The sequence below is a fragment of the Halictus rubicundus genome, chromosome 18 (assembly GCF_050948215.1).
Source record: "Halictus rubicundus isolate RS-2024b chromosome 18, iyHalRubi1_principal, whole genome shotgun sequence".
In the NCBI taxonomy this organism is placed as follows: Eukaryota; Metazoa; Arthropoda; class Insecta; order Hymenoptera; family Halictidae; genus Halictus; species Halictus rubicundus.
In genome coordinates, this window is record NC_135166.1 from 4,244,132 (window position 1) to 4,265,277 (window position 21,146).

At 41.1% G+C, this 21,146-nt stretch overlaps 2 protein-coding genes across 4 annotated transcripts in view; one reads left to right on the top strand and one right to left on the bottom strand.

The window, feature by feature from the left end:
• The window catches only part of LOC143362763 (uncharacterized), a 222,795-nt gene that overhangs the window by 98,667 nt on the left and 102,982 nt on the right, over positions 1–21,146 (top strand). The window contains exons 2-3 of the mRNA XM_076803193.1: positions 6,508–6,716; positions 15,639–15,774. Of these exons, the coding sequence (XP_076659308.1) occupies positions 6,508–6,716; positions 15,639–15,774 (345 nt within the window). The remainder of the gene's footprint in view (positions 1–6,507; positions 6,717–15,638; positions 15,775–21,146) is intronic.
• LOC143362757 (odorant receptor Or2-like) overlaps positions 1–21,146 on the bottom strand; it is a 361,950-nt gene that overhangs the window by 84,428 nt on the left and 256,376 nt on the right. The window lies entirely within an intron of this gene.

Sequence of the window (21,146 nt, forward strand, 5' to 3'; positions counted from 1 at the left end):
AGGAAGGGCACAGTTTGTTTGTCCCACAGTTTTGTCCGCGAGTGTGTCTCGACCGGCAACTTTTTATTTTAATGCGCTCCCATGCACGCCATAAGCACACACGCCGTGACAAATCGCTGCAGAATTTCGCCGTGGCCATTGTTGGCCGTTCCGGGTATCGAACCGTCGAACTTCTCGTAATAACTTGGGAGAATTCGTTAACTTGCCTGGCGGTGCGGGGGTGGTGCTCGCAACACGAGCAAAAAACTTTCGAGTTTTTCGAGCCGTGTGCACAGTTGCATGGTCACGACGTGAAATCTGTTTGTTACGTCCGCTTGATTCACTGCGCACCGACGTCGCGCCCGCTCGAAAAGTCGAAAAGTTCAGACCCGTGAAACGACAATAAGCCGCTCGTATAGCATCGAGTCCCCCTGGGAGCGATCGAATCCTCCACTTATACTTCCGGTTCAAGTCCGCGCGGCAATGGAGAGGACGAATTTTTCACGTGGAACCTGAGGAGGGCTGATCTCTATATGTCTCCTCCCCGGGAACGGTTTTCAGTCTTTCCACCGAATATCTACCGGGGGCGTTGATCAAAATATCGGCCGTTTCGGAATAAATTTTTACAACGTCGACAAGATGAAAAAAGTTCTCGCGTCCGATCTTTTATTTATCGGGGCTTCCACCCTCACAAAGGCCACGCTCTCGTCAACTATTATTCGATTTTCTTCTTCGCTTTTGTATATTATTATTGGAAATATGTATTTATACAGGATGTCCCCCGCATACCGTGGACAATCGATTGGGAACTAATTCTACACGCGAAATAAAATTTTTTTATTAAAAATAATTTTTATTTAAATTTAGTTACGTTGGCTACGTGGAAAAGACTTCGATATTCCGTTCTCGGTGCATCCAGTTTAATAAAGACGGGAACGTTCAGCGCCCAGGGAGCGTTGTTAACAAACAATTAGGTATCGCGGTAGCGAACAGCGGGCCAAGTTCGTGGCGCAGCGTGTTCTGAAATGGAACAACGGAGCGATAACTCTTGCGCGGGATTATAACTCAACGGGTGAAATCAGGTTTATTATTCACCGAACTCTCCACGTCATCAAATAATTCAATAGTAAAATCTCCAGTGTCCACGGCGCGGATACTCACACTAATGAAAACCCGTCTCGCCGGGGAACAAAGTGTTTTCGCATCGATACAAAGACACGTACGGTTTCGTCCCGTGTACCCGATATCCACTAAAACATGACCGCTGGCGCAGTTTCCGGCTGCATATACTCGCGTTTATTTGCGGCGCCTAGGTGCATTTAAACTTGTAAAATATATCGCGGGCGAAGAGTACCGGGAATATTCTTCTCTGTCGGTTTCCGCGAGGGAAATTTTGCAATTCTGATTATCGTTTGCGGGCCCCGGCTTGCATACCGTTCAATTTACGTAAGCTTCGCTCGCAGCTGCACCATCGCTCCCCCCCCCCCCCCCCTCGCCCTCCCCCCACCCCTCTCGCTCACTCCCTTCGCCCTGCCATCACCAAAGAAAAATGAAAATTATAATTGATCGACTTGTTTCGCGGCGAACTCTCGGGATTGCGCGAAACCGTTAGGAATTAGCGCCCACGTCGAATCGCATAAATTTGTCACAGCTTCGCTACGCCGGATAACTGTTCGCTCGCTGAAAATTTACTGGAGACAGGATTGAAACTTTAACAAGGTTAAAGGGGAAGTTTGACAAACTTATCATGCCGCACCGTGGAATGCAAAGGTGATGTGTCTCTATTCGGAATTTATGCTTCTGCAGCTTATGAGCCAACGAGTGCACTACACGAGGGAAAAGTTCATGTTTCCCGCACAAGTCGCGTGTAGCGCTTTTTAGAAGTTACATACCTTTGAACAGTCGCGGAACGAGAGAGGTTCGTCAATTTCCTTTACACAGAAAATTACGTTTCTTAAAAAAAGAATTGGTATACAGTATTTCTTTATTTATTAATTTATTTCTTTATGTATTAACCTATATCTTTTTATTTTTATCTTTAAGTGTATTAAACTGGAGAGACGTGACAGGCATTCCCTCAAAGTAATTTTTCTCCATTCGCATCTCTTTAATTTTACATTAAACTACAGAAAAAGAGCTGGTCCTTGTCAAACCCGACTTTGGAAGATCAATTTTCGAAAAAGTTTAGAAAGCTCGCTTTGTGCAAGCTCTCGCGATATGATAATTCAGGTATATTATACCATACATTATAGATGAAATACGACCACGGTGGTTTCTGTACGTTAAACTCATCAATTTTCTGAAATCCTCGCTTTGTGTGAGCTCTAGCGATAGTTCAGGAATGTTATACTATACATTATTGATGAAATACGACAATTGCGGTTTCCATTCGTTGAACATGGTTATCAAAGAACATTTCAGAATTTGTCGAATGCGCGTTCAGTCTTCCCGTGCGAGAGTTGCGATGTGTCTGACTAATGCACGATAGTTCTACTAGGAATAAGCATAGAGGAGGGTCATTACGCATAGCTTACGCATAGTGATCAACAACCAACCAACCATTACCACAGGCTGAATTATGCAAGGGATATGGTCATGCTTTCACACTCGCACGGCCAACGGTAAAAATGTTCCACCGGTGGGTCTGTTCAGACCCAGGCATTTATTGTATACCGATATTCACGTACAACTGGATATTTAATTCATTTATTTTGTAATCTATCCTAGAATACACTATTTCTGAAAAGTTTACGACAAAACCATTTCTTAGTTACAGAATTTTTTATGAATTGTTTTTCTTGAATGCACTTTGTTTATAAAGTGTACACTGTTTCTAAAAACATTGTTAAATTCGCGATGTTGGTGGATTTGTTTAAATCGATCGATTAAAACGTTCTACGTTCAGAAGTGATTGGCACCAACGAATTAGCGACATTACTGTGTCATCCCCTGCTCGGGAGCTGTCCAATATGTCGCACGCTGCTGCCGTTTTCGGCAAGTGAACGTCAAGTGCAAAACTCCACCAAGAGAAAGTATTTCACAGTTGAGGAATACGCGAGGCGCATTGCCACGCTGATCTTTATCCCTGCGCTTATACGTGGCTCGTGGCTTCACGTTCTGTCATACTCGCAAGTTTTGATGGATACTCCATACTTTTTCTCGCAAGTTTCGAAGCAATTCAACCGTATTCCAGTTCCGAAAGTCCTGAAAGTCTCCGAAGAATTGATGTTGTACGGGAGTGTTGCACATACGAACTGCAACATAACATATTCACAACGTGAATATGCAATATCATTTGTCTGATATCCGCTTGTTCGAACATTTTCACGATATCAATGTCTAAATAGGTTATTTTTAAGATTCACACGTTTTTTAAGCCTCTATTCGATAAACGTCCTAAGTATCTCGCCTATAATTGTCCCGGATCTATCCCCACTACCGCGGGGATGTGTCAACGTAATCGAGGCATAGTATCTTCTACCCGGTAATTGTCCCTGGCTGGACCCGGGTTTTGGACAATTATCGAGTAGACGCTGTACTCCTCTTTTCTTGCAATTCATAGTAATAATAGTGCGAGCACTTTTTTAAACTTAACCAGCAGCAACAATGAGAAAATGTTGCTATCTATTTGCTCGAAATTCCATTTAGAAAGTCGTATGAATGAAATCGCTGTGGCATTCCCGCTCTGGTTCCGTGTTGTTCGTAGAGGCACGCTATAATAAGGAATCGAGCGACATGTAGCGAAGAAAGTAATTAACTGCAAGACGACAGCGAGCGGTGCTTTCAGTCATGCTCGTGCTTTAACAGTGAAACGGGTCGCCAGCGTTAAATGTAGATATATCGAATAATGCGGCGAGAAACTAGTGGGAGGCGAACGGGAAGATTGAGAACATTGCAATCCTCAAAAGCAGTCCTCAGAAAGTTTCAGCATACGACATGTACCTGCCTACATTTTCCAGAATTCCTTTCAGTTCGAAATGAAAGGGGGGAAAAAGCTCTTCCAACTTCCCGGATCTTGGCCTTTGTGAGCGAGGAATTTTCGTTTATTTTTTCTTTTGCCCGCCATGACAAACGTCGCTAGACCGGACTGCACGGAGATCGATGAAAGTATGAAACCATGTCATGAATTTGCAACAATGTCGCCGCATGCTTGCTTCAACCGTAACAGTCTGCTAATCGAACGATTAAATCTGCCTTTCCCGCAACGCGACGCTAACGAGGGAATATAGCCGAACCTGTACGTGCCAATTTTCATAAATTTTCGGTAAAGCTGTTCTCGGGAAAATAATTTGACGCGTGACTCTTATCTGCGATCGTTCGTCTTGAAAAGAGGCCCTGAAAGTTAACTCTCGCAGATTGGAATCTGAATTTTGCTTCATTCAAGTTTTTCAATCGAGTACACAGAAAATTATTTTAATACCACTAGTATATTTCTGGTAACTTTTTTCGTGTAAATTTATTGGTTCGTGGTCATTTGAAAATAATCAGGGAAACGATCCGTGAAGGAGATCCAGATGTTCGAAAATAATTCTAATATTGCAAGGTTTATCCTCTTAATGCATACATGCTGCACAAAATTTCCATATCTGGCAAATCTTCTGAAACGTACTGAAGCGCACCATCTATGGAAATTGAAGACAAACTATGACACTGACTACTCCAGGCATGTCAATTCGAAATCAATCGGTGAAATCGATAAAATAGTCCATGATGGCTTTGTAAGTGGCCGATGCGAATTGTACATACCTCGCTGACAGCTACAGCTGTTCAGACATATCCGATATTTTTTGGACGGCAAACTCGACTAACAAGTGTACTACACGTATACACTAATCGAGCGTAGAAATATTGTTTACCAGTAGACCGGTAAGATAAAAATATTAAAAAGATTAAATCAGGACACAGGGGCTAGACATTTACTTCTTTTTCGAATAATTGGCATAACTTTGCCTCAGGAAACCAGAAATTTTTAACTTCATTTATGCAATCCTGCAGATTTTGCCGAGAAAATTCCGAAAATCCAAGTTTCAATCCTAGGAGATCACTAGTTAAACAGTTTTCTACGTTATCGGCATTACCGCGTGCTTGTGATGCCATCTAGCGGCTCCACTCGTTAAGCGACGCGCGACGGTCATGACGTAACAACATGGCGGCGCCCATACCTGCGCGAAACGCTGAAAGTCGCACATCTTTCCACACGCATAACTTTCGAACCAGCGATCTCCTAGGACTGAAACTTTGATTTTTGTAATTTCCACGGAAAAATCTACAGAATTACATAAAAGGAGTTAAAAAATTCTGGTTTCCCGAGGCAAAGTTTCTCTCGGAGCTTCTCCAGCCATACCAAAAAAAGTGCATAACCAATCGCATCGATTAACATAGAAATAAATTTTATTTTGCATGAAGGTCCGCTGCCTAATCACAAACCTTACAGAAGTATTTCTAGTTCAAAAGGCTTCATTTGCATTCTAAAATCGGACATTTCGCGCGCGCCAGCCTAATGCTTATAAAAAGTCCGTTGCTGTAAAATGAAATTCCAGTTCGTAAACATTGCTATGGAAAACTTTCTTTCGCCCGCCGCTGTATTTCGATCATTCCCGAAAGCGAGCGTTTAGAGAGAACTCTCCGCGGACATTCACACAGAAAAACCAGATTTTTCAGCGGAAACGGACAGCTAAATTCCGGACCGCTGGCCGCGCGACGACGGACAGAGTTTCGAACAGTCGTCGACGGTTGTAACTCGGCGCTCGGGAACGATGGAAAATTCACAGATCTCGGTGTCTCGCGGTGAAATAATATGTCCGCTCAAACATCGGACCGGTGTTTTACGCGTTCCACCGTGGTCGGAATCGCCCCACGGAGTTTTGTCCCCATTCGTGGCTCGGTGACATCCACCTACTTCCATGTTGCCGGAAGCTAGCACGTAATAAGAGGTCTCATCCTGCAGCGACGTCAAGGAGAGGAGCAAAGCTCGCCTCTGTTTTAATATGAATGGCATATATACTGTTCAATTCCTCCGGGCTTTAATAGTTCGAATCGTCGATAATCCTAGTGAACGTCAGCAAGAAATACAAAAAAAAGGGGGTGGGGGGCTCTGAGGGAGAGAAAGAAAGGGTTGAGAAGTGATACACATACACAGGTTGTAGCGGAGGGGTGAGAGAGAGAGAGATGGAGAGAGCGCAACGTGGTGGGGGTTTGAAGAGCGGATTTGAGTATCGGGGGTGGGAGATATGCGACGAGCACGTTGATCGAGGTTATGGCAAAAGAGGGGGTTCGGGACCGGGAGAGGGGCGTGTGGGGAAAGCGGGAAGAAAAATGTGTGTTTGTAAAGGTGCGTTTGTGTTGGTGGATGGTTACTGAAGAGAGACATAGAGTGGGTTAGGTGGCGGAAGCGAGAGGAATTGTCATTCGGTGGAATTGCAATTTCTCGCTGACGCGTGCTGTGCAACCTCCGGCGCGAGGAGTAAAAGCGGACTAATGATGCACACTAGACTTAATGCTCCGTTCCTGTTCTCATTTCCCACAAAGGTGCGAGCTGCCTGCGGGATGTCAGCCTGGAAATAGTTCCGGAGGCAGTGCAACGTGGTCAGAAGGCGATTCTACGCTGCCATTACGATCTCGAGGAGGCTCCTCTTTACTCCCTCAAGTGGTACCGTGGCAGGCACGAGTTCTACCGCTTCACGCCGAGCGAGGTCCCGTCCACCAAAATATTCGACATTAGCGGAATCCACGTCGACGTGAGTCTCAATGTTATCTTTACTTCTTGGTTATAAGCGAGGGTCGATGCACCGCCGACCGAAGGTCGTTGCGAATGCCCTAACGCGATTCCCGGCGCGACCGTATTCGCACGAATGCGCGGACACCGTGTAACCGGGGTCGAATCGGGTCTAGACTTTCATCACCCTTTGCACTGCAACTGTTTTTCAATTCTGTTCTGCCGACATCCATTCTTTCAACCCTTAAGCGGACCTTTGAAATGTACTTTGAAAATGCAACGGTTCAATTAAATTATATTTAATATTCGTTCCTATCGAAACGGTAAATATTAAATGGTAATTAGCGTAACAGAGAGGGGTCACGTCCCATGGTTCACTTAAGGGTTAAGTATCCTATTAACACATTGACTGACCCATATGTTGGTGACGGAATTATTTGTGCAGGTTTTAAAATGAATTTTTACGTTGATCTATTCATTGTATCAAACTTGATTAGGACCTGTAATATGCAAGAAAGTTGAAGGACTACTCAGTATCATACATTTAATTTTTTTCAATTTTTATTTCTAAAATTTTATTTTTAAAATGACGGATTCTAATGTTTTTAATTTGCGAATATTGAGATTGTAAAGATGCATCCATGAGGAATTATTTAACAAATTGATTTCTTTGGATATATATTATTAAAAAGATGGCCACAAATTTTGATAGATACAATCGTGTTATTTTTGTAAAGTAATGTAAAATAGTCATTTTTAGTGCTCCGTAAACCTAATGTTAAATAACTTAGTTTGATTTTATGGAATTTTGGGGGTTTCTAGTTTGACAGTCAAAGCGTTAAATACTAAATCTACCGAGCCTTAAAAGTAACTGGAATGTGTGTTGCTTTGTAAAAATAACAGAATTGAATTTATCTAGATTTTAAAGTGAAAGAAATTAATATTATAAGATATAATAGATATTTAAACCGGCCATCTGGTCGTAGCAGTGCAAAGAGTTAATATTTAATATTGAGGGTTCCATTAAAAGCTATGGAACCCTTTTCAAAAAGTGTCCATAAAAGTATAAGCTTAAACCGATTTCTTTTTGAAAATTCAGATAACACGAACATTTTGAATTATTTGATTCAGTTATTTTGCGCGTTCCTTCCATTTTGCTGTCTTTTAAACATCAAGTGAAATCGTATTTGAAATAGAAAATATCAATTTTGGTATACCACTTTCATTTGAATGAAAGTGTTTTAATTATTATTTTCAATATTTGAAATGTACCCAGTTCTGGTTTCAACACACACTTTCGGGACATCTGCAACGATCTAATGGATTTTTCATATTCCGGATCTTCATGCATTCGCAACAGTTGGAAATGTTTAATGCACCGAAATACATGTACGTTTACCAACGTCAAACAAATTTTTTTCATTTGTATCGTACAGCATTTTCCGTAGGGGAAAATGTATTTTTCAGCAGCCTGTTGTAGAATCAATTATGAAGATGGAAATCTGCATGGGGAATACGTAAATTAATACACGAAATATAATTTTTATCTGATGTTTAACGTGGCAATGGCATTGTTATGCAAATAATTTCATGTCTGTGTAATTTTGGCTTTCATAAATTGGAGCACAAAAATATGAGATTACACAAACGTTCGCGGTCTGTCTCGTGAATAGCATTACGTTCTCAAAATCGTTTTGTTATTGCATCATGTTATGGAACTGTTTTACTATTCTATTTTCATAACAAATACTTTCCACGTGGATTATTAAATAACTGACGGCACATGCGGTTATTGGACACGCAGAAGGTTCAAAAAATTCATCCGCATATGTGTCCGTTGTGCCACATTAGTGCATTAAAATGGATGCGTTCGATTTGTTTTATGGTTGAGAATGAGTTGTAAAAGCACTCATACTCTTTCAGTTAATCAATGAACACGCACAGCACACTTTCAGAAGAAATCTTACGGTGCACTTCTCGACAGAAACGAATTGTCTTCCTCGGTAAAACATGATTTTCGTTACACTCATTCTCACGGAAAAATCATTTGTTTGGAACAGAACTATACATTGAAATGAATCGCACATAAATCTTTATGATAACCACGCGGTTCTGTGTTTCGCTTGTACCGTCAGAAATGCGGAAAATCAAATCGGTGGTTTGAAAGTGTGAAAATACGATCGCGACTCCCGTCGAAATGGAAAACCGGCGAGAAGCTGTTCATGGAAAAATCCGCGTGGAGAGTTCGATGGCGAAAGAATCGTTCCGAAAAAAAGCCGGCGGGTGCGCGCGCGTGAATCATCGGCGGGGAATGCAAGTAGCGGTGGAGGTTACACACGGCGGCGCCCTTTCCGAACCAGATACACGAATTTATCACATTGTGCTCCGCTGGATGCTCGTTAACACCGGGCCGGACCGCTGTAATCGGCGTAAAACAGTCCGCTTTTATCATCATTGGTACACTTCCGTACGCAGTTCCGCGGTACGGTTTCACGCAGTTCCGTAGCACGGTGGTTTCGGAAGAGATCGATGCAACCGCCTCCCCGTAAGCACGCGTTTACGCGACTGAAAACAAGTTCGGCCGGCCTGTTGTTTCGGGGTCCAATGAATGATCCCGGGAACGCCGTTACACGCGGCTTTTACGTTTACCGTTCCCGCTGCATATGGGACTGTTTCACCGGCGCCGTTCCGCTGCTGCCGCTGCACTCGCTGCGCTCGCTGCAGCCGAGAGACGCGTCCGATACGATGGCTCGCCACTCTCCCGGCACGTGAACGCGTCGAATGAAAAATATTGTTCGCGTGAAACGAAAGAGACGCCGAATTGTTTCGTTTGGTACAGCTACCGTGAAATAGGTTGATTCGGCTTTGGCAGGCTTTTAGGGTCTCCTCGCATTGTAATCTTTATTTGCCCGCGACAGCATCGAAACCCGCTTGCATGCATACCGTTCAAATCGACACGTCTCACACTGGGCCAAACTACGGGAAAACGTCGTGTCTCAAGTTCTGTACCTGTTTTACGGGGGGGTTTCAATTTTCAAAAAATCGAAGTTCCTTTTTCACGGTTTTTTTTTTCAAGCGTAAGTGTTGCCGAATATCTGTGCAAAAGGATTTGCTTAAATTCGTAAGAATGACGAAGTTATGCGCGTTTGAAGAACCACTGAATTTCCCGTTCTCGATATATGTCAAAAACTCGAGTCTTGCCAGCGTCTTGTATCGCCCAGGAGATATAGTATATGAAAAAGCATACGAGTCGTGTGATGTTGATTAGTTCTGTACTGTTCGTGCCTCGAAAGAAGTGGGGCAGCACGAGGTCAACGGAGGCCCTCGCTCGCTCCGCCCATCCCCACTTTGACGTCACACGCTGTATAGTATGTGCAACCAATAGAACAGTCAGAGGCGTACCCTCACGGGACTGTATCAAACTACATCATTCAAACGTTTGAATTGTACGGTTCTTTAAAGAATTTCTGACATTGGACGATCAAAAGTTTAACACTAGGTTTACGCAGCACTAAAAATAACTATTTTACATTACTTTACAAAAATAACATGCATGTATCTATCAAAATTTGTGGCCATCTTTTTAATAATATATATCCAAAGAAATCAATTTGTTAAATAATTCCTAATGGATGCATCTTTACAATCTCAATATTCGTAAATTAAAAATTAAAAATATTAGAATCCGTCATTTTGACGGGTCCCGTAAATCTAGTGTTAAAGATGAATGCACGAAGTTTTTCTTTTCACCACTCTATTTCCGCTCTGCATCGTTGAGCTTGAAACAGTATTCTCGTGACGTTTGGAGACACTAAAGATTTTGATGAGTATTTAAACGGTCAATATCGTATATTATATCGAAGGATTAAAATCGTTTCATTGGAAGATAAATCCCGGAAGTTTTTCTCTCCCGACACTCTGTTTTCCGGCTTGGAACCGTTTTGCCACGCTTTAAACAGTATTTTCATAACGTTTAGAGACGATCAAGATTTTTACGAGTTCTCATTTAAGTATCCGATGTCGTGTATTATATTAGGTCCTGTTCGAGGAAAGTTAGTTTGGTCATGATGGCGAGGCAAGTTGTTTATTTATTTCGGTTTTACACCACACATTGGAATTTCATGACGCACGGGTCGCTGTAAAATCCACGATATATAACTGTAAACTCCCGTTTTATGTTTGTCCCTCGTTCTACACTCCTGCACATAATTGAGTTTACTTGTATACAATGTGAAAACATCGGGGCAAATAAAGGTTGTGCTTCTATGAACAAACTGCCACAGATAACATCTGTTTCGTTCTGACTCGGTCTCGGGATTTCTTTCTGCTCGATTTCTATTCTAATGACGAAATGTAATTGCCAGACTGCGGGTCTGTATGCAAAATGAAAATTGGCTGCGTTCGGTACAGGTTACAGGATCCACTCAGCAACGTTTTCCTTATTTATTTGTAAAGGTTGCATCGCGTGACCAATATTTTCTATTGGTCCATGGGGGACTTGTTAAAAACATGTAATTTTGAAAAGTGGGGATGGAGGTGTATCAGACCATCAGTCGATTGATTTTTCTTTGATAAGATCATTGTGGGAAATCAGGGGGTTTTCGAGTAAAAAATTTTTTATTTTTTATTTTTGGAATTATCATAAATCAAATTACAGATATTTTTAACTATGTGTTCTGTTTTAATCATTTTCCAAATTGTAACTACACATTTTTGTCATAAATGCCCAAAGTTCGCAGTCTAATAATTATCAAGCCGAAAAGTTATCTAAAATTTAGTAAAAGAATAACAAAATGAGATTTTTGTAAAATAGCTAGAATTTTACATAAAATGCAACCAGAAAGTATAAAATAAAATATTAAAGTACACGTTGCTTCTGATAGTAAGTATTTTAACGTGTGTCTGGCCATTATCGACTACTTCTACTTACGCCACTGCTCACAAAGATGGACAATCATCCAGTCGGACTAATTTCGTACATTATTCTGCAATAGTGGTTCGACGACGACAATTGGCATAAATACAGATAACTCGTAGCATAGTTGTTATTTATTTGGACTACGAATGATGCACAGAGAAATTGAATCAAGCATACTAGTAGAATCTCAAAATGAAATTCCCTGAAAACCAAAGCGTCATGCCGGTACGATACATGGGAACAATACTAATAATAAATTCCAGAGACAATTTTACACAGCTTATATTCTCTCCAGCTCCCATTCCTCTTGCAAGCGGCATGGTTCGCCGCTTTCATTCTTCGGTACACTGGGCATGCTTGCTACAAACAGGTCATTATAATAAATCATATTTCATCCCCGGGAAGATTATGCCCGGTTTTTGTGATCTCGTCCGCCGTTTGAGCTTTCTTTTGATACGCCGGCAAAAGAGCGAGTCTGATTCAATCGCTAATAGCAACTTAATAACAAAGAAAAAGCAGGAATTCCCTAATAACCGTGTTTTTTTCCAGGGCCGGTGATAGCTAGATTTTTACCCGCGTTGTGAGCACTCAGCGGCACATAAATTAATGAGGAAAAAGCTCTCTTTCTTTCCCTCTTCTCTTCTCCCCCACCCCCTCTCTATCTTTCTCTCGTCTTTCTTGTTCGTCTCGATCTCCTCTCCCGTCGGTTTCCTAGTCGTCGCGTATCTTCTTGCCCGGTCATTTAAATCCCGCTAATTATGCATATTTTGTTTCACCATTTCCCGATGAAACGATCCCCGTGCCCTCCCGTCGCGGTGCGCTCTAGACGCCATGATCCTTCGCCGCTATCTCTCCCCCGATTCCGACGGGTTCTCGCGCTCGCCCGCTTCATCGAGCCAATTTAACCGAGTGCCGGGTAATTCCTGATAAGATGACGATTTCCTCCGGCTGCGGCGCTCCCCCGGCTCCGGGGAAACATTTCGCAAAAAAAAAAAAAAAATGGAGAGAGAAAAAAGAAAGAAAAGACATCCTTTGTCGCGACGTGCCCTGCGTCGATATTAACATTTCCCTCTCGGTTGGACCCGGCCGCCGCAGCCGCCGTCGGAAAAACGAACGCAATCATTCTTTTTCGGTGTGTGCAGCTGTGACCTAAATATACAGGGTGCGCCGAAATTCCCGGCGCGAATCGGGGGTCGGAGGGGCAGCGGGGATCCAGATAAGATCTAGAATCGGGAAGAACGAAATCGCGTCGACCGGGTTCGTTCTCCAGACAATTCCGATTAAGGGGGTGGCGTGATTTTCGCGGATCATTCTTCCACGAATTTTCCGGAATTTTTCTCGGAGGAACCGCGGAATTGCGGCGGGATTTTGCACACATTTATTGGTACTTGATGCACGTATTTTTTTTTTAAGCAGAATTAGTCGACATTACAGAGTTTACTCGGTATATGTCGGAAATGCCTAGCAGATAAACGTCCCAGAACTATCCCCACTACCGCGAGGTATACCCCGTGAGCTAGACCAGTGTTTTGGTCATATATCGAGTAAACACTGCACACGATTTATATATATTTTTATATGTTTTGGAGAACATGGGTCGACGGTTGGCATGATTCTACGAAATGACGGCATTTCGAAGCCGAATTACCAATTTATTAAATACATAGCGACATTCAGCACGGCAAAAGAATAAGAAAAGATTGATGGATTTTAGGAATTTATGTTCGTACGATACGTGAAAGAAAAAATATCTCAGCGAGTTTTTGCAGTGAATCGCGGCGAAACACAAAAATTTCTTCGAAAGTGTATTAAAGAAACTTGCTTGTGGAATTTAAATTTTTTGAATTTATATGTAAATCTAGAACATCAAGTTTTTGCTTTTTATTTTAGTCAGCTCAGTGTGTAACACCGTAGCGAAATACTTTTGATATGATTACGCGAAGGTACCTCTGGTTAATTCGCTCATGTTAAAACAGTTTTTATACGAAATCTTAGAATGTCCGTTATACTGAAGAAATAATAAAACAATAATATTAAGGCGATTTGTGGTAGCCAATATTATGTGAATGAGTAAGCTCGATGCGCAAATTGCAATGGGAAAACTGAATTGTCGGTCGATTCACGACTCGTTTTATAGAATAATAAGCTTTTATGTGGCTGCCATGATTATTCAATAACGGCTATGATTCCGGGATACGATCGTTAATAATTATTTGCGAGTCAACAGTAGGCGAATATGCACGAGCATGTCAGATTATTTCACTATACAACGGGATATTGTACCGCGAGACATTACAATGGAATTAACATAATGCCATGTATCTAATGGCCGTATCTTCTTATCCTACTTTACAGATATGGTTGGTATATTACTATCGTATTATCGATAGGCAAATCAACGTTCTACATATATGTTGTGCCTATTTTATCATTATTGGCGGATCTATGTGCAACATAAACATTTTCTATCTGAATTGCAATGAACTCGAGTGAAATAGAATTTTCTTTCTTCATATGTTTCATGAATTGAAAATAATATAATAGTGTTATTAAATTCTGATATTTTTAACGTTTGAAATTACGCCTGCTCGTTTTTGCGATAAACGCGCGAAATTCGCTGTCTAATCTATGCAAAAGAAACGCATAGACGACGAAAGCAATAAAAGATGTTTGAGAAATTGAGAATCGATGGAGCAGCAGCTTTCGAAAAATTCGAAGACATCTGTCAGTGGGTGCACGAAAAAAAAATTGCTCAAAATTCGTGGTTTGTGCATAGCAGATGTGATATATAATACGGCATGACCTGCATGCTCGCTAGAGATATGGAAGATTTCTTGCACTGATATGCGCATTTCGAAATTCAGATTGCGTATCTGCAGCAATAAAACGTATTCGTGACATTTAAAGTCGATCGTCCGCAATCCCAGTAAGAATATCTCGCTCGCATTAGGCCAAACAATTTTAAGCAGTGCGATCGTTGCACTGCAATCCAAACTGCATGTTCCTAATAATGCAGAAATAGTACAATGCTCCATTCGTTTCTGTCTAAAAAAACATTTTGCCGGTACAATTATTTACTAAAAGAATACATTTACATTTCGATTTGCCGTTTTTATTGAAATCTTGTACGGCAGTGTTTAGTGTATTTTATTTACGACGCATTTCGCATTATTCGTTCGATTTCGAAATTTATAGTTGATGCTGTTTAGGACAATTTAAAGCTTTATTTATTTAAAATTGTGTGCGGCCACACACCCCTGGTTAATACCTTAATAATGGAAAAAAATGAAGTTACTTTCACAATAAAGCGCTCGATACTCGACACTAATACAGGTTCGCGTGATTTCACATTTGTCGCAGCAGTGTGCTAATAAAACCGTCACGCCGCTGCTGCCATCCGCAAAAATTAATGCCACAAACGTCCTGGATAAATAAAAAGGCCGCGCTCTAAACTCCCCAAAGAATCGCGCGATCAAATACATTTGTTTCGTCTTTTCAATTGAATCCGAAACTGAAAACCGTAACGCGCACCGCGTCCTAGTGAGACGCGTTTTGGCCGGTTAATTAAAATACACCATCAAAGCGGTCTCATAATTACCACCGTACATTCGGCTTTATTTCATATTTTTCTTTTTTTCTTTTTTACAAACAGAAACGCAAGAGAGACGAACAGAGACTCGCGGATAGAAAGAGGACGAGACGAACGGGGGGTGGATGGGGGTGAGAGACAAACGCGAGAGTGAAATAAAAGAACGCAATGAACCGCGTACGCGCTTAATTCCGCGCAAACATTCGAGAGACGCGCTCGCGGATATATTCGCTGGTTCGCCGCAGCCGTGCGGAATTTAATTCGAATTATAACCGCGCCAGGTAAATCGAGTTATCGTTAATCGACGAGCAGAATTCCTGCATCTCCCGGGCAGCGGGCGCGGGCACCGGGATAACCCGGCAGGCAGCGGGCGTCGCACCGCCGTTGATATCCATTTGCATTCACTTTACACACCTTCGTCAATCCCTGTGTTTCAGGTTGCCAACTCGAACAAGAGCCAGGTGACGCTGCGCGACGTCGACTTCGGCCTCTCGGGCACATTCATCTGCGAAGTCACCGCGGACGCGCCGACATTCTCCACCGCCTCCGAATCGAAAAATCTCACGGTTGTGTGTAAGTATCCTACGACATATTGTCACTAGTCATCCCTATTTCGCGTGCACGCGAAGACACGTGTACACGAATAGGGTAAATTTGCCGATTACAGTGAATTCGCGATATATGTCGCTGTGGTCTCGATGATAAAGGTCGCGGAACTATCCCCACTACCGCCTGGGTATACCCTGTGAGGGGCCCCATAGCTCGACAGGCCTCGGTTACCGAGGAGTACGAAGAATTATCCTCGGTTACGGAGGATTTTTAATTATTTTTTATGGGACTTTCTCCAACATATTCGTGGCATTGCCCTGATGAAAATGATGAGTGATTTTCAGTTACTCCTGAAAAATGAGCGACATCAAGAAACGTGTTGCTGACATTAACGCGAATTCACTGTACTGCGGTGTATTGGTTCGCTCCGTACGTCGAGAATTTGATTGAATTGTTACGGAGGATTTTTAATTATTTTTTTATGGGATTTTCACCAACATACTCGTGGCACTGCCCTGATGAAAATGATGAGTGATTTTCAGTTACTCCTGAAAAATGAGTGACATCAAGAAACGTGTTGCTGACATTAACGCGAATTCACTGTACTGAGGTGTATTGGTTCGCTCCGTACGTCGAGAATTTGATTGATTTGTTACGGAGGATTTTTAATTATTTTTTTATGGGATTTTCACCAACATACTCGTGGCACTGCCTTGATGAAAATGATGAGTGATTTTCAGTTACTCCTGAAAAATGAGTGACATCAAGAAACGTGTTGCTGACATTAACGGGAATTCACTGTACTGAGGTGTATTGGTTCTAGTGTTCCTTCTCGAGAATTTCTCGAGAAATTTTATAATTGATTATTTCTGATTTCTCGAGAAATTCCAGTATTTCTGGAGAAATTTAAATCTAGGAAAATTCCTATGAATCTCATTTATTTTATAACATAAATTCTTAAATTCTCTTAAATTCTTATTTAAAACTTTAGAAAAACTGAATACTGAATTGAGTAATGAGTTTCTTGTTGTTATTAAAGAAGAAATCCCTTATAAAATATCTGCATAATCCAGAGTCTTTGCAAAAAGATTCAGAAGATACATTTTGTTATTTAACATCCAAGGCAAAGATGTATAAAATGGCAAAACAAATTCTAAGCAGACTTTTTGGAAAATATAACAATGATTCTTATGAAAATAGTGAAAAACTTTCAGATTCTCAGAATGAGGAACTATCACTGGAAAAACAGTTAGAATTAGAAATTACAGACAGCCTTCAAGAATTTAGTGTCACGAATTTAGCGGCAAAAGAAAATAAATTCCGGGCTCTAACAAAGGAATTCCAAATTTTTGAGTCCACTGGAAAAAGGACACCCAATCTTCAGCAACTTTCGGATGTTCTGTACACGATAAAGCCAACATCCACACAAAATGAAAGAAACTTTTCTACGGCTACAGATTTTGTTACAAAAAAAAAAAGAAGTAGATTGTCTGATTCTACATTGGACGCATTATGCTTCTTAAGAAGTCATTTCAAAAAAAAAGCGTAATGTTTCACTTTATAAAAGTTTGGTAAAAGTTTCCCAATATTTTTCTATTTTATTAAAAATTCTCGAGAATTCTCGAGAAATATAGTCTTATTTCTCATTTCTCGAGAAATGAAAAATGTTGAGAAATCAGGAACACTAATTGGTTCGCTCCGTACGTCGAGAATTTGATTGAATTGCCGAAAATTGAGGGGAACAAATTTATTTTAACCTAATCGGGAAAAAATACAGTAATGGGTACGCGTGTCCTGCTGCTCCATCATGCGACCTCCTCGTGTTCTAGAAGTTATACGACAGCACCGAAATCGGTGGTCGTTGAAACGGTCGCAGCAACTTGTGCCGTGCAATTTTAGTTGTACGATAAATCGTATCGTCTGTAGGCCGTTTCACGCGTTTACCGAGTGGGAGTATAGCCGACGGAGAAGATCTAGAATAAAAGGCTTCTGCTCTCGGAACGTAACGACGTGCACGGGTTATACGGCGTCACAGTGTATCGGCGGCGAACTCCTCTCCCGTCGCAGCAGACCTAACTCTCGTCGCAAACCGGCACACCGGCTCCGCAACCGTCCCTCTTTTCCGCTTTCCGGTGCACGCGAGTCGCGCGTGTGCCGCATCCGTAACTCTCGTCGATGCACTCCGACCGAGGCGCAGGATGCACTTGAACCGAACGTATTTCCTATCACGTTTGTTACCATTGTGCAATTCGAAATCTTTTCGTCGTATCTCGGGCTGCCTTTTATTGCAGTCTCATTCGACGAACAAAAAAGGAAAAAAAGAAAGAAAGTTTTCCTGTCGGTCCGTGTTCTTCTTGCTCGACTCTATATGTCAAGCGCAACGAGATCTCCTTTCTTTTTGCTGGTGACGAGGGTCGCGTACACACCTTACGGTTATTGGTGGTCATGTTCGCGAGTGTGTACGGGCTGGGTTGAAAAAAGTATCGGTGCGATTTTTCACGGTGGTCCACTACACCTCCGAAAACCTGCCGAAATTCATTTTTGCGACGTATGTACAGGGTGTATAAAAATTATATGTCACGACCACCATAGCGTCATTCTACACCTCTAGATCGGTGGAAATCTGTTTAAAAAAATGCACCGCAAAATTCACCTTGACCTTGGAAATCAAGGTCAAAGTGTCGAAAAATTTTCTTCTATTGCATCGTATAGTACTCACATCACTCAAATTTTTCGATACTTTGACCTTAAGTTTCGAGGTCAAAATGAATTTTGCGGTACATTTTTTTCACAGATCTTCACCGGATCCGGAGGTGTAAAATCACGCTATGATCGTCGTGACATATAATTTTTATACACCCTGTACAGCGTTTACTCGATCTATGTCCAGAACACGGGTCTGGCCAGGGACATGTATCGACCAGGAGATAATATAAATAATAGAGAAGCTTTAGAAGCCTCGGTTCGTGACCTCTCCCGGGGTATTCCACGTGGCAGTGTGGGTAGGTCTGGGACTTTTATCTGCTAGGCATTTGTGACATATATGAAGTAAACATTGTATGTCTAAAAGTTACCGGGACATCTTTTCATATCTTTTATATATCCGTGATCTTTTATATTCACATTCACATCTATACATATACTATACTCTATATTCATATCTATATATTCATATTTTATGCTCTATTCATGTCTTTTATATGTCCGTGATCTTTGGTGGAGAAATAGGTGAAAGTATGTAGAAAATGACTAGCGAAATAACTTTCAGAATTTAGTCATAAAACCTGACTGGCGAATTTTGTGTTTTTAACCGTCGAATTCGTTATCAGCGACCCCAAAAATCCCGAATTACAAATTTTCAGGAACCTACGGTGAAAACGTGAATTTTGGTCACGTTTTCCTGGTTCCTGGACCACTGTGGGATAATTTTACAAAAGAATGTCTGCGATAAAAGTTAATCACCGTTCAGCCTTCTACGAAAATTTAATAAAAAAAATTCAGAAATAAAAATTCCTTTTAAATATTACGCGTCACCTCAATTTTTTACATGTGACTATATATTTTTGACTTCTTCGTGTGATACACGACATTAAAACAATTTTGGGCGCGAAAAACGAGTTCCCGGGCCACAGTGCAGTAGGCGAACAAGAAAATGTTTCGAACGACAGTTAATCAGGTTTTAATGGTCTACAAATTGCATCGTTACGAAGTTGAGAAAAAGTGTCGTTTTAAAGAGAAGTCGAGTTAATTTCAACTTTTTGTACGTACATATTTCGGACTGTATAGCATCGTAGGAGTAATAAACGTTTTGCGGTTGTACTCCGGTAGCAGACATTACTACGCGTAATTTACATCGTTTCTACACCGTCCTCAATTTATATTAATTAGTCGACATTTTTCTGATTGATGCAAGTAACTTTTCCAAAAACGGTTGGAGATATTAACCCTTAACACTCTTTTAGCACAAAATTCCTGTATCATTATTCCAATTATTTTTTACATTATTCAATTTGTTTGTATTTAACACTAGGTTTACGGGACGCGTCAAAATGACACGTTCTAATATCTTTAATTTACGATTATTGAGATTATAAAGATGCATTCATGAGGAATTATTCAACAAATTTATTTCTTTGGGTATATGTTATTTTTAAAATGGCTACAAATTTAGATAGACACATTCTCGTTATTTTTTATAAATCAATTTAAAATAGTCACTTTTAGTGCTCCGTAAACCTAGTGTTAATAAATTACTAAACATTTCAGTACTGTACGAGTAAATTGCACCATTTTCGTATGTACAGCATGAAAAAATATTTAAAAAAAAATATATAAAAGTAATATATATGTATTATATTATATTATTATATAATATAATTTTATTAAAGTAATATAGCAATATAGTTTCATTTTAGTGATATATATGTCTTATATTATATTATTATATAATATAATTTTATTAAAGTAACATAGTAATATAGTTTTATTTTAGTAATATATATGTATTATATTATATTATTATATAATATAATTTTATTGTTTTATATAAAATATAAAATATAAATATATAGAAGGGAGATATTCCAGGTCGGAAGAAATGTTTCGTTTCAGAGTTAAAATGGCTTCGAGGGTTGCAAAGGGTTCAGAAGGCATAATATGTTCATTGTAGGCGTGGGTAGAAAAGTGAAAAATTCTTACATTCCCTTTTCTCGTTCTCGACCATGCGTAATCCTTCTGTCGTCTCAAAAAAGACTCGAGTCGTTTGGTGAAATATTAAAAGAGTTTTTAATGTCCACTTAATTTCGCCCCCGACTATATTCAGGAAAAAGGTTTCAGCGCGGCTTGCGATGAAACTGAGAAGAGTAATGTTAAAGAACACCACGCTATTCTCCCGTTAATAAATGCGTATGCGGCTCCCGGTTTCGACGGGAAAAAAAGGAGTTTAGGGTAGAGACCGGTTTTCCGGGCTACAAAGTAGAATACTCCCTCGAGTGACCAGACGGCGCGGAGCGTCGGCCACGCTAGGAAAACTCCGCGCGTTTACTCGGTCGTACCTTTCGCCATGATTCGCGGGAACCCTCGTCGGCCTTCAATCCGCGCGAATTTCCGCGGCAGAAGTTGCAGCTCGCGGCGAAACTTTCTCCTTGTCGGCATCGTTAACTGTCTCGCGTTTGATCCGAGCATGCAGCTCTCTCGAACCTCGCGCATCAGCTTCGTTGTCACGAAGCGTTTCCATACAGGCTGCCAAGCTCTACGCGCGCGCATATACAATATATGTGTATATGCATATACACCGACACACCTTCGCACGTGCACGCCCCCGTACCCAGCCGAACAGGCTTTCGCGTAAATTCGTCGAGTGTTTCTAATTTCCTCGAGTACGCGCCGCAGACATC